The sequence below is a fragment of the Nothobranchius furzeri genome, chromosome 3, assembly GCF_043380555.1.
Source record: "Nothobranchius furzeri strain GRZ-AD chromosome 3, NfurGRZ-RIMD1, whole genome shotgun sequence".
Lineage (NCBI taxonomy): Eukaryota > Metazoa > Chordata > Actinopteri > Cyprinodontiformes > Nothobranchiidae > Nothobranchius > Nothobranchius furzeri.
In genome coordinates this window covers 42,145,828-42,160,410 of record NC_091743.1, presented here as the reverse complement: position 1 = coordinate 42,160,410, position 14,583 = coordinate 42,145,828, and the positions used below count along the sequence as shown (strand labels likewise).

At 40.1% G+C, this 14,583-nt stretch overlaps 1 protein-coding gene across 2 annotated transcripts in view; it reads left to right on the top strand.

The window, feature by feature from the left end:
- Nucleotides 1–14,583, top strand: part of cntn4 (contactin 4) — a 322,925-nt gene that overhangs the window by 61,740 nt on the left and 246,602 nt on the right. For both annotated transcript variants that reach the window (XM_054748366.2, XM_054748364.2), the window contains exon 2: nt 3,600–3,736. In XM_054748366.2, coding sequence (XP_054604341.2) covers nt 3,682–3,736 — 55 coding nt within the window. In that variant the 5' untranslated portion in view covers nt 3,600–3,681. The remainder of the gene's footprint in view (nt 1–3,599; nt 3,737–14,583) is intronic.

Below are 14,583 nucleotides of genomic sequence, written 5' to 3'. Positions count from 1 at the left end.
TAGGGAGGATGCTAAAGATTTTGTTTCTAATAGAATTAATTTTACTTGTGAAAAATCCCATAATGTCATTGCTGCTGAGGGCTAAGGGAATAGGTGGTTCAGAGCTATGATTCTGTGTAAGTTTGGCAAGTGTACTGAAAATAAATTTAGGATTATTCTTTTTCTCCTCAATTAACGCTGAGAAATAAGCAGTTCTAGTTTGTCTAAGCTTACTTTTATAAAGCACAAACTATTTTTCCAGGATAGGTAGGCCTCCTCATGGTGCGTAGAGCGCCATGTTCACTCCAATTTTCCAGAGTTTTGTTTTAAAGCTCGTAAATGAGAATTAAACCAGGGAGCCGACTTCCTGTCCCTAATTACCCTCTTTTTTAAAGGGGCAACATCATCTAATGCCACACGTAAAGAGGAAGTAACATTATGAACGAAAGCATCAATTTGTGAAGGGCTAGAAATAAAAATATTGCCCTCTGCTACGTTCCTCTGAGATGCTGAAGATAGTAAAGATGGAACAGATGCAACAGCGTTGTCAGATAGAGACCGACTATAGTGAAATTTACTTTCATGTCTCGAGAATTCAGTTATAAAAAACTCAAAGGTTATCAAAAAGTGGTTTGAGAGGACTAGATTATGTGGAAATATGGTTATTTCCTCACTCTATGCCACAAGTCAGCACAATGTCCAATGTATGATGGCAGGAGTGGGTGGAGCTATGTATTCTTTGGGTAAAACCAATTGAGTCTTAGATAATACTAAAGGCTATATTGAGGCTATCATTTTCAATGTCCACATGAATGTTAAAATCCCCCACTATAATGACCTTATCAGTATTTAGCACCATATCAGATAAAAAAATCAGAGATCTGATCCAAAAACTCTGAGTAAGGGCCTGGTGGACGATACAAAACTACAAGCAAGAGTGGTTTTACAGTTTTACAATCTGGATTAGGAAAACTAAGAATAAGAAGTTTAAAAGAATTTTAACTATTAATTGGTAAGGGACTGATTAATAGGTCTGAAAGAAAAATGGTTGCTGCTCCTCCTCCTTGCCCTGTATTTCGAGCAATATGATGATTTAAATAATTAGAAGGAGCTGACTTGTTTAATCTAACATAGTCCTCTTGCTGCAGCCAGGATTCTGTGAGAGAGAGCAAAGAAATCTGATTATCACAAATCAAGTCATTAACTAACAGTCTTAGAAAAAATAGACCTAATGTTCAATAACCCACATAAAATTTTTCTAGTTTTCTGCTCAGTTGAATTTGTTCTAATATTTATGAGATTTCCATGATTTGCTTAACCAAACCTGATATTTCATCTGTGTGATTTTCGCCGTGGGCAGGACACTGTCTCTATGGGGTAGTGGGTGGGTAACAGTACAGAAGCTGCAGAGGGGTGTGTTAAACTACGACTCTACTTCCTGGTCTGAACCCTGGGTTGCCATGAAGGACTAATAAAACTGGCCATGTTCCTAGAAAGAAGAGCTGTTCCATCCAAAGCGGGATGGATGCCGTCTCTTCGCATCAGACCAGGTTTTCCCCAACAAGTTTTCCAATTATCAATGTAGCCCACGTTGTTTTCAGGACACCACCTAGACAACCAGAGGTTGAAGGACAGCATGCGGCTAAACATGTCATCACTGGTTCGATCAGTAGAAAGTCCAGTCGGTTGGTTCGCTGGAGTTCAAAGTTAAACACATTTATTTTAACCCAGTTAGTTTCTGCATCTATACTGCTCCGCTTCAGCCCTCTCCCTCCTCCCCCTGCGCAGCAGCCGCAAACTCACTGACGCGCCTGCAGCCTCTCAGAGATTCTGCTGCTCTAAACATTAAAATAATTATTTCATTTTCTGTTCCTCACTTCTGATTACCTTCAATGGTGTCTATTTGTTGCAACCACCAGGTTCAAAAACTAACTTGTTTTTATTTGACTATTTTTCTGTCCTGTCTGTTTATTATCTTCCTGCATATCCTCTCAATCCTAAAGAAAAACTGCTACCTAGGTTCATATATATTCACCTTATGAGTTACCTTTGAACTGCAGTTCTAAAAGATCTACCGACTGCAAAAACAGCGGAGCGCGAGCTGCTCGCCGGCCGCACCGGTGAGGTGTCACCGGAGGACAAAACAGGTGATGTGCCCCGCTCCACAGCAGCGAAATGCATCAGGCACAAATAAAAGACAGAAAACATAAAAGGAAATGATCGCGTGTTAACTTTGTTTTTGAGGTGGTGACACCTGATTTGATGATGTTACTGTGACCGTGCTCAGGACGCAGATGTCTGGAGCGCGTCAACAATCAGAGCTTTGCATGCACACGCTGGTTAAGGCAAGGATGGGAGTGAGGGGAAGGTTAAATTGCACGAGGGTAAAGGTCACAATTTGGTTAAATGTCCGTTTTACGGCGGGTGTCAGTACCGGCGTTCTGGCACAGCGCGTTGCCTCCCGACGCGCAGGGGGCTCAGCACCTGCTGTCTTTTCCGAGGACTGCATCTTGTTGGTCATTATCACGTGACAGCGACTAGTCGATGAAAGGCATAAAAAGTCACTACAGAGCAGTGAAGTTGACTAGTCAACAAGTTCATCCAACCCCTATCACACACTGCACCTGACCCCTTTGGCCCCTCCCATGAGTGGTGAGCCCATGGGAAGGGGGGCCCACGTTTACTCTTCAGGCTCTGCCCAGCTGGGCTCCATGTGTGAAAGCCTAGCCACCAGATGCTCACCAGCGTGCCCCACCTCCAAGCCTGGCTCCAGAGGTGGGGGGCCCGGTGACCCACGTCCGGGCGAGGGCACACGGTTTCCATTTATATAATTCATCATAAGAGGTCTTTACTAGCACATTGTTTGAAAGTGGAAAAATGTCCTATTTATCAGGACACTTAATAAAAGCAAAAACATGATTAATAAAAGACCCGTTGGACACCTGTTTGGTGTAAAAATTTACACTTTTACCTGCTTGTTGTTTTAGAAAGATTTGACTCATTGTTTCCTCGTTTGTACCTTTAATCTGTTTTCCTTCCCGAAGCCTGAGAAACCATTATTTACCTTCCTGTCACTACTTTACATTTTAGTTCTTTCTCCAGAGATTTAGCTCTTCTATGTGTTCAGGGAAACTGAGACGCACGTTTTTCCAAATCCTCCAGTGTTTTCTGTGTTTCAGCTTTTGGTTCTTTACTTTTATGAGCATGAAAGATTGAAAGCTTCGTGCAGGAACAAGGCTGAGAACTTCTGGGTGTGTCTTGCTTTCCAGGGGTTTTTGAAGCAGCTGTCCCTGGTGGTGCAGAAAATATGTTAATATATATTCTGCAAGTTGTGTCCGTGTCCCAGTGTTTCTCAGCCAACACTGAAAAGAAGTGTTCTCTCTCTGGTGCAGATTCAAGCAAAGTTAGGCCAGAAGTTTATTTTGAGATTTGAGTGAAAACTTGAAATTGTGGCTTCAGTTCAGGTTTCTCTTGGCTAGAAAAGCAGATTATATTTAGGAAAAATAAAGATAACATTTCTGCTGTTGTGCTCTTGTGCCACACTATGTGAGATCACCACCAAGAAATCGGATTTCCGAAGTTGTTGCCAATTATTTCTTGTTCTCTTTCCTTTTTACCAGATCTGCGAAGGACAGAGGTGCAAATCGGGTTCCACCGGATTGTGATTGGATGTGAAACTATTTTGACCCTTCAAAATTGAAGATGATGTTGCTATGGAAACTGCTGCTGCTGCAGTCACTTATGGGGTGCCTGGCAGGTAAAGTATCTTATTAAGAACTTTTGATGCATGCCAAAGCTGCCTTTGTGGAGTCTGAGTCCTTATTCATATGTATTTGGGGCAGGTGGCAGTGTGAAAGCTGAAGTTTGGATTCAGGTGGATTAGCTGGAAGGAAACATATTTTCTCCCACAGATGTACAATAATAAGAGGCCAGAGGGGTGTCTGTTGTAGACGCCAGGAAATATTTCTATTTTTAGTCTTAAATCTTTCTTGTTTAACTTCCAAAATGGTAATAAAATCAAAGTAAATGGTAATGAGGTAAATGTAGATTTTAACTTCTGGTTAACTTCAGTATTTCACATTAATACTAATAGATGCCACTGACATAAGCCGTGGTTTGGCATAGAAGAAAAAGTCAAACATTTTGTTTTATTTTCTTTTTAACAAAAAATAACTTTCATCTGTGCATCGACAGTACACCAAACAAACCGACTTCTGTCATGAACCTTCCCAGGTCAGACAAGAAATCCTGCATAACATCTTCTAATAATAACTAAAACGTGTCTTCACCGTAAACAAACACGGCAGACAAGGAAGAGCCAGTGTGCATCCGTCTATTTCTGATCACCTTCTTATTGGCTACACATCACATTCAACCAGGGGTGGTAATTAATATGTTTTGTCAATATCAATGCCACTGTCGATTCTGTCTATCAATCCAATTCCTTATCAGTCCTCGAGTAGTTCAATAGGTGGCAAAAGATTAATTGCACATGGTCAGTTAATTAATTTAGTTATAAAAAAATGAATTGTACCTGGTATCGGTTGAAAAGATTCTTCAAAATGTTCTGTTTTATGCTCTTTGTGAAGGCAGAGTCATCTTCTTGTATGGTGTAGTGTTGCTGTAGCTTTTGCTAAATGGGCAAAATCTCATTACATGTCAGACCTTTTGTCACTAGAGTCTGCTAGTGTGGAGGTGTGTATAAGGTAAATGACATAATAGGGTTAGGGTTAGTTGATTAGTTACTTGCAGTATTAACAGGAGAGGACGTGAAAACACCACTGCAGCTGCATTGAAATTCACTAGTCTGGAACGGGTCAAAAACACGTTATTTACTATAAGTTATTGCATATTTTGTCGACAAATGCTTTTGCATATTCATAAGGTTTCCTCTCCTTGATGTCATATCTAATTTGTAAGTTTTGCAAGTTGCCCTGTTGTCATCATTTCTCATAAAGTATAACCAAACTTTGGAGCATTTATGCTGTGTAGGGGCCATTATTCCTGCTGAGTAAATGTGTAAGTCATGCAACATGCATGGTGACGTCAGTCACGCCAACTGGAATTTATAGGGGAGGCGTTTGCAAAAATGGCAAGTGATTCTTATGATTTGAAACAGTGGGAACCGGTTCTCAGAACTAGTTTTGAGGAGAAAGTAACTTCAGGTGACAGGATTTTGAGTCTTGTTTTCCTGAAATTTATACATCTCACCTTGGATTGGCTAACGGCAACGTACCTCCACCACGGACTCTGCTCTGCAACATTGATGTTTTATCTCCACAAACAACACAAGTCTGAAGGATTTCTGCTTTGTGGTGGAGTGGCTAATGCTAACAGTTAGCTTTTGTTACTCGAGATATTAGTTTCCTGGATGCTAAACAAACAACAGCTTTCCCGACGTGAGTCAAGATGGACGAGTCCATGAATGTTAGATCTGTCAGGCTTTTCATATCGTAGAGTTTTACCATCTGTTTTCTATCAGAAGCTAAAGTCGAAGATATGTGTAGGAGACTATTTTCATAATCAGCTTGCATATTAAACTCATTTTCAAAAATAATAAATAAGAAATGGTTTCTCAGTGATGGACTTCTTTAAAGGAATAGATACAATGTTCTAAAGTTTTTAGTGTAGTTTTAGGATTGTCTGAAGGGGAGGACTGAAGGAAAAACTGGTATGATCATCCTGCTTTGAGAACTGGGCTTTACAAGCCGGCAAAGGCACTCTGAACACACCACACATGGCAGAAATATCTGATCAACTAGTTCTTAGACATATGCCCTCTTTTCCTTGTTTGCTTCAGACTTCAGTTGCTGTTGTCTCCTTCTGCCTTTCAACTGTAAACTGAGCTCTACACTACGAAAAGTGGTAATGCTTCTGTGATATTGGATTACTTTTACATGTTTACAAGTATAAGTACACAACTATGGATACGGGCCAATACCCACCTCTGGTATCAGCATTGACATCCCCCTATTTGTAAGATTTCCAACATTTCAAAGCTGTAAAGCACTTGTTGCCCTGACATAGAGAAGGGATGTGACACTGGTTTCAATGGTCACTGCCTAATAGAGAGCACTACTGCTTTTAATTTAATTTACCATTAAATTTTTTTATAAGCTGCAGGAAATCTTTGCAAGGACACAGCTGTGAGAGAGCACTGGAGACTTACGTTTCTGGGACCAAACCTATAGTGAGACTAATTTAGGAAAGGTGTTTTGCACAACCCTCTGAAAGAAAGTTGGTTTGATGAAGGACAAAGGATCTAAGTGATCTGCCTCCATTTCCTACATTATAGCTAATCTAAAATTGGCTACGTCTTTAGACTGCAGAGGTCCTTCTTTTAATCAGTTTAACTTTTCTTTAACTTCCATTGTTTTCTCAGTTATAACTGAGTTCAACAGTTAAATATTCATGAGACAACTTTCCTTTTAAAATGTTCGCAGCATTGCCTTGTGTGACTGGGTTTAAGTTTTTTCTATTTAGTTTCCATAAATGAGAAAAGTGCGAGAAATGCTGACTGATTCTGAGAGGGGTTGGTGAGCAAAAAGCCCATAAAATGAGGATAAAAGGCAAAGGCATATTTTAGATACTTTGGCACTCAAATGTGACTAGAATTGGCACGTCAGCCACATTTATTTTCTTGCAATTACGTCAAATGGCTCATGTGACCATGACTTAAACTTCTGGCAAAGTATCATATGCAGCAATTCTTTCTAATTTTAACTGAATTCACATAGATTATCACTGTTCTAGAGGTTCAGCTAGTTGCCATCCATTTTAGCCCAGTGGCTGATTGTTTTTCTCTCAGTTTTCAATGTTTGCAAACACAAAATCTAAACACGAAATGCAAAAGTTAGAGATGAAAGGAAACAAGGGGCCCCCTAGCGGCTGATTAATTATTAAGCCCCACCCCCTCCATAAAAAATGAATAGAATAATTTTGTGAGTAAAAAAGTAAATGTAATGTAATATGTTACTTCTACAAATTCAAATTATTCTTTCCTTTGTAGTTGTGATATGTTTTTGAAGCTTATGGTAAATCACCTGTAGTTGATATAGCTTGTATAACCCCCCCCCCCAAGACACTTAACAATACAACCAGTCATTCACCCATGCACACACACATTCACACGCCAGTGGCGATGGACTACATTGTAGCCACAACTGCCCTGGGCACCGTTTATCTAAGCTCCTCCCATAGAACCCAATGCAATTTGAATTTTGCGCCACTCATTGTTAGCCAACAGCGTTAGACAATCACGGAGCATGCGTATGGGTTTGCAGAACTGATGTATGTTCACAAATGAGGAAGTGGTTCCAGCTGTGATGGAAGCAGGTAGAGGGACTTGTGGTGCATTACATTTTTTCAGGATTTTAGCTTTAAGTAAGTAAGTAAAGTTTATTTATACAGCGCTTTTCACAGATATAAATCACAAAGCGCTGGTAAGAAACAGCAGAAGTAGCTTTTATGCAAGCTGGTGAATTACAGCTGTGTAAACCACAAAACTGATGTTTAAATAACCTGTACAGACATTAATTGTTCTCCCTGTCTGGGTAAGAGAACATTAAAAATAACAAAAGAACAGCAGGATATGAAGTCATTATTTTTGGAAAAGAATTGCAATAACAATTATTCAATTTAAGGTTAATTTCTCAAAAGTGGCATATAAAATTCTTTACTGTGTTCTTTTCGGTGTCTGTCATTCAGTCACTGAGCAGTAAAGCTGAATGATGGCTTCATTATGCGTTCGTGCCCAGTGGAGCCAGAGGCTCCTTGGCATTGATCACACTTTGATGGAGGACTTTAATTCATCTCTTTTACAAATAGAAGCAGTCGCCTTAGAGTGTTTAATCAACAGGTAACCTGCAGATGATGGAGATGAATCGAACTGAGGAAATTCCTCCGTTTCATCAGCGATCTCTAGGACCAGCGTCACCAAGCGTCTGTAGGTAGACTCTGTGGGATGCATTTGCCCTGGCCCGCTGCTTCGTCCGTGCCACAGCGTGTTTTATGGCTGGTCTAACAGTCACACTTCTCACAGCAGACAGCTGGTGATAATTGACCAGGGTGTTGCTGACTCCTTGTGGAGTTGTTACTTCACACCAATCACTTCTGTTATGGAGAATTGTGTCAGGGGTGCTAACATGACATGATTTTATGTATGTTCAAGAATCAGATTTAGGTTTGAAATCCCACTGGGCCTTTTTTACGAGTCTCAGAATCTGTGTTGTCCTCTCAGTAACAGAGTCGTGTCATTTTCAAGCATACACAGCCTGGAGTGTAAACATCAAAGATTTCTTCCTCAAGTCCTCCTGAAATGACCACAGGCTACTTTCTTAGAGAGAGCAAAAGGCATCGAAACACCTCTGAGTCATCGACCCAACAGACTTTTAATAACACCTACATTTACACATGACAGTTCTACAAAGAAAAGCATGCACGCTTCTGTTGTTCGTGAAGGGACAGAGACGTTGTTCGTGAAAAGACTTTTGGACACGGAGATAAAAAGTGAGAGTAAAGTGAATAAAGTTCAGCTGAAAGAATCAGGTGGTGAAAATCCCATGCCATGCTGAAAATATTCTTCATCTGCACATTTTAATCAGGAGTTCTGCTTTTTAGGGCAGAGGAGGTGGCAGAGGGCTTAAGAGCCCACCTTGTAACTGGAGGGTTGCAGGTTTGAGTCCCATCTGTTGTTGTCATTGAATTATTGGGCAAGGCACTTCTCCAGGTTTGCCTGCAGCGGTTGTTGGAGGAACCGGTGGTGCCAGTGTTTAGCAGCCTCTCCTCTGTCGGTGCGCCCCAGGGCAGCTGTGGCTACATCGTAGCTCATCCCCACCATTGTGTGAATGGGTGAATGAATGGTTTGTTGTAAAGTGCTTTGGGGGGTTGCAGAACCCCAGAAAGTGCTATATTAACACAGTCCGTTTAATATGTTAGACAAACACTTTTTTTTTAGAAAACAAAAAACATTTGTATGAAAATAATCTAAATGACTGACTGTGTTGTAAAGTGTCTTGGGGGGTTCCAGGACTCTAGAAGGCGCTATATCAAATACAGCCATTTATCATTTAGTACCAGGAATGGTACAATATGGGTCCTCATCGGTTCAATGCTTGTGGGAAACCGTAATGGGGGTTAAAAGGTCAGATCTTAGGGATGATGTTTCTGTAGAACAGTTATGAACACATAGTACCTTCCCTGTTGTTTAGCGGAACAAAGATCAGTTCCGGCCATTCTGACGAGCGACTGGCTAGTCCAACTGGAACCATGTGGACTGCTATCGCTGTAAAACCACTCTGATCTAAAACACTTCCTGGTGGTTTTGGTGAAATATTTTGCTTTAGTTTATTGCTGAGGTCTGTTAAGCAAAACGTGGAAATGCAGGAATATTTAAAATCGACTAATATTTACAGATAATTTCTGCTTCTAAGACCTTTAGAGTTCTATGGAAAAAACCCATGTTATTTACAGCAATGATTTAGATCATATTTGCTTTAATGATTATGATTTATTTTGAGATAGAGATGTTTGAAGAAGGCAGTAATCAACTCTGATTAAGGCCCACATGAACTAACTATTATCTTGACACTTTATTGGATCAGTCGCCAGCCTCTGTTGCTTCTACCTGAGGTTGTTGAAAGAGCTTTCTGCTGGTAGAAGGATAACTGTTGAAGGTTTAACCTTTGAAAGCTAAAACCACAGAATGAGTAGATTTATTTAAAAAGAACATAAAAAGCTAAGTTTCATATAATCACAGTGTCATTTAATGAACCATAAGACATGAGATTCCATAATAATAAATACATAATAAATATGAAATCAATCTTATGGATCTTTGGGTCCTTTAAACCAGAAGATTGGAACTTTTTATTGCAGGGATTATGTAACAACTTCGTATTAACTCAGAGACAAACGAAAGAGAGTCAAGTTTATAAAGTTTAAAGATTTATTACTAAACAAATTAAAACTAGACTAACTTTAACACTAAATGTATGGTGTAACTAAGGTGAAGTGAGACGGAGAATGGTGTAGTGTGGAATGTTGTTCAGAACCAGCTAATCCGGAGAAACGATTAGTTCTGATGGGAGTGAAGGTGATGTCTTCGCTCTAAGCTTTGATTTGGAGATTTATAACACACACTGAGACGCCATTCTGTCAGTCTACGTACCCTTGGCGGAAGTCCCCGTCTAGATCAGGAGGTGTAGAGGTCCAGCTTGGACCTTTCTGGAGCCGAAGCCTGTAGAACAGCCGCGGCCGCCGACCAGTCCAGTCTTGAGATACTTCCAGGTCACGACGGTTTATTGGCATCTAGCAAGACCCAAATAGGGGTCGTGATGGTTCAGCTTTTATTCTGAAAGGAACCGTTGCAGCAGTTGGAACAGCAACAGATTTTATCCAGCTTGTCATTGGTTCTTTTGGCTGAAGAGGAAAGTTACGGATTGGCCACTCCGACACTTCTCTAGAACGCTTTGAACTGGCGTTAAAGATGACGTGAGCATAGTTTTATAATTAGGATGTTTTGATTTATGGTCGAATTAAAAGATGACAGATTTACCAAACACCACCAAAACCACGCCTGCATCAGATCTGGAAGATTCTGATTGGATCAGTAAAAGCAATGTGTCATGTGTGGCTTAACCTTACGTGTGATCAGTCTCTAGTGGAAACATTTAAAGTTATATTATTACATTCTATAGGATTATAATATCAAGTAATTAATATTTTCATTTCACAGATTGGTTCACATTTTATTATTGACTAACACTTTGTTTTATTAGCTTATTAAAATAGAGTTATTTGATTCATTAAAAAGAGAGAGTCCTTTGTCTTCATTCTTCTCTTGGACTGGAAAGGAAAACAGTTTAGAAGCAAATGCGTGAGACCTTGAACAATGTCTCATGCAGATTAGTTCTTGCTGAGGAGAGGAGAGAAATGACTTTTAGGTGGAAAACAGTAATTTCATTCCGTTACAACAGCGACGATCTTTCAACTAAAAATGCATCTGTCCTCATCTGACCTTGTGACGGCGGCGCTCGGCTGCCAGGTGTTTCCTTGAGCCGTCTATGACACTATTTACAAATGTCAACTGGATTTTAGAAGAAATGTTCTTCAAGCACCAATGCTGAACTGCAGCTTTGATTTAAGGGAAGTTCAAACAGACTCGGCACAGAACATCCACGGAAGCGTGTTTCTCTAAAGCTCGGAGATTCGGAGCTGAAATTACTGATCCACGAGGAAACTGTAAAGGTTTTTTATAACAATTCAGTACCAAACTCAAATGAAATATTCCTTAACTAAGTTGGAGATTGAATCACCATACCCAGATCTCTACAAACTGATTTTAATTCTTTTTTTTCTTGCTTATTTTCATTCTGAGAGCAAGAGCAGCTTTACGCCCAGGAAGAGTCTGGGATCTGTTTGGAGTAATGTGACTAGCATGTTTCAGACAGAGGGACAGACGACCTGAAACTGGGAACAAGACAGGGTTTATCCTGAAACCGAGAGAACCCTGTGATGGTTTGGACAGAAGGAACCATGCTTATTGCAGCCTTAGTGACTCTCCTCGGCCCGGAGCTCTATTTTGTTTTTCATGCCTAAATGAATGACCATCTTGATAACACTATTTTCCATTTGAAACAGAAAATCCAATTATGTTTTGAAATGACTCATCCGACTGCAGTCTGCAGTGACAGGTCACCATTTTATTTCTGACTCAGTTCAGTCACTCCCTTCATCATCATCACTGGCAACCATTTAAACAGATTTAATGGAAAAGGTCAGTCAAATGTGTTCTCATATCTTCAAATTTCCAGTTTAAAATAAGCATATTTCAAAATGGAAAAAAAAAATAAACGATCCCCTCAGTCAAACATCCAATGTTTAACAGAAAAACGGCAACAAAAACGGAGTGCTGATGAGAAATAGTTTTATTCTGAAACTCGTTCTTTAAGGGTATACTATGCAGCTTTTTCATATTTTTAATAATTTCTTTGCTAAAATAACTCTTCACATGGATAACGAATAGTCACTCACACCCCCACCGCCCCTGTGGCTAGATTATTGCACTTGCAACTTCAGAGTGGCGGCTCCCTCCTGTTGGACTTGGAGAGAGACAAGTGGAGCCTGCTTGGTGCTGCAGGCTGCTTTCAGCACCTTTCCTGCATGTTTTACATCTTAAAAAAGGTTATTTGTTTAATTTAGTGATGAATCACTCCTGTAGACACTAATGAAGGCTGGGGAGACATTTCAGCTGTTAGATTAACGTGTTAAAAGACAAACTCACAGCGAGGAGATAAGTTACACTTCACAGACACTAGGGGGTGCTAAAAGCAAGCCCAAACATCCCTTTAAAGATTCACACAGTTACCTCGTTGCATGTTGCCAGTAATGAAAGGTAATCTGATGTGCTTGTCATTTTGCTGGAGGATTTTTGACCCTAATGGCCAAATCTTTTTTTTCTAAATGATTTTAAGTTTTATTCTTTCTAGCACAGTTCCACTTTATTAGACTTAGACCAAAGCTATCATTTATAACTTAGCTAGAAAAAAATATTACCATCATGACATTTACATGGAGAAAAACAACACAAATATATAAATAAATCATCAAATATTAAAAGAAACAATATGAGACAAATTGGAAAATGGGAAAAAATACAAAAACGCATTTCCATAAAAATGACCTTTAAAAAAATAATTCAATTGTAATTTCATTTCATTTCAAAGTTGTTTTGGTAAGCAGCCGATCCACTTTATATAAGAACAGGTTTAGATTCAAATCCAGTTACAATTCAGCTGTGTTCCAATCAGATTTGGTAGATTATAAAATGTTGATCAATAAAAAGTTGCTTGTCTTTAAGGAAATCGGCAGATTTTATTGGATCTTCCCTTCAGCATATACTGAGAAAGCACAGGGTGACAGTGGGAAGGAACACTCCCTTTTAACAGGAGGAAAGATCCAGTGGAGCCAGAACCAGACTTACAGAGCTATATTTGCTGTATATGACACAAAACTACAGAACGGAAACAAACAAGTAAAATCTGTGATAGAATAATTTCTACATAGAGTTGTTAATCTTCTCCCCAAGAAAAACAAAAGCATTTTTTCAGCGAGTGTTCAAAACAGCATGGGATAGGTTTTTGCTCAGCTGACAGAGCCCCGCAGAGAGAGTAATAATTATGGCAGGAGCACAGGAGGCAGCAGGAAACATCACAGAAGAAGAAATGATGCAGAAGAAAGAGGCCGCCTGAGATAGATGGGTCAACAGAACACCCCCCGTAGTTACTCGTCCTGCTTCTCTCTCTCTTTCACCACCACAGCGATGATCTCATCTCCTCAGTGTTGTGGATCAGACGGCTTCAGTTAATCAGTTTCAACCTCCTAAAAAAACAACTCTGTGGGTGTGATGTTCATGCAGAGGGTTGAAAACTACAGCAATCAGCCATAGCATTATGACCACTGACGGGAAAGCTAGGGGTGACATAATGACCTGCTGGGGAACCCTGACTCGTTCACATCAGGGCTCCTTTGAAACAAAGTAAAACACATTTCCACAGAGCACCAGCGACCCCTCTCAGCTCCTATCACACTCATAGCCCAGGAGGATCCATTTAGGATGATCTCAGCAGCACCTGACCACCTCTATCACACTATATCTCTATAACACTCATCCTCTTTTAATCATTTTAGAAAAGACGATCTTTCAGTTCATTTGAATTTCTAGTTTAAGATCATCTTTGATGTTTAGGCTGATGAGATTTACAATCATTCACACATTCGTGTTGAGACACATTTCTTATCAAAAGTGAGCGTGAAAGTGACAACAGCAGTGTGTGTTTCGGGACTAAGGTCATAGTGATAACACCTCTAAGAGGCTGAGCCTGCCTACAATCTTCCCCACATCTTCTGTTAGCCTGGGGCTTGTTTCACCTGCAGCATCAAGATGCCAAATGTGGGAAACAACCAGCGGTCTCAAAGAATAGACACGTCAAAATGTCCCACAGCATTCTCATGTCTGATAAGTGAAAATTGTCTAAATGTTTTTAATTATTATCATTTAACGTTTACCGCCACAGTTTCTAAAGAGAACTAATGAGAACGAGCTGCAGCACTCAGACATTCTGGCCTTCATCTCTTTAGATGTCATCACAGGTGGAACAGATGGTTAGTCATGTAAGTTAGAAGGTCATGAGTCATCAGGAGGTTTTGGAAGAAGGGTGGAGGAGACTAGTTTCAACATCACGGATGCACAAAGGAAACCAGTTTGGACCGGGGCTGCCCAGTTTAAGGGGGTGGTTGAGCTTAATGATGCTTATGATAGGAGGAATGGGATGTGGAAAGAGTATAAATACAGTCACAGCCGTCAGCTTGGAGAATGAAACACATGTGACATTTCTATGGTTACTAAAGAATAATTATCAGGCTTTAAAATTATTTTTGTATTATTTGGTGAGTTGGTTCTCCTCTTTCCACACCCATTAGCACTAACACGCTAACCTTCTGACCAGATCCTGACTGATGGAGCTCATTCTTCATCAATAAAGTTAAAGTCCCATTAGTCATCATCACACACTGGTGAAATTCATCTCTGCGTTCCACCCATCC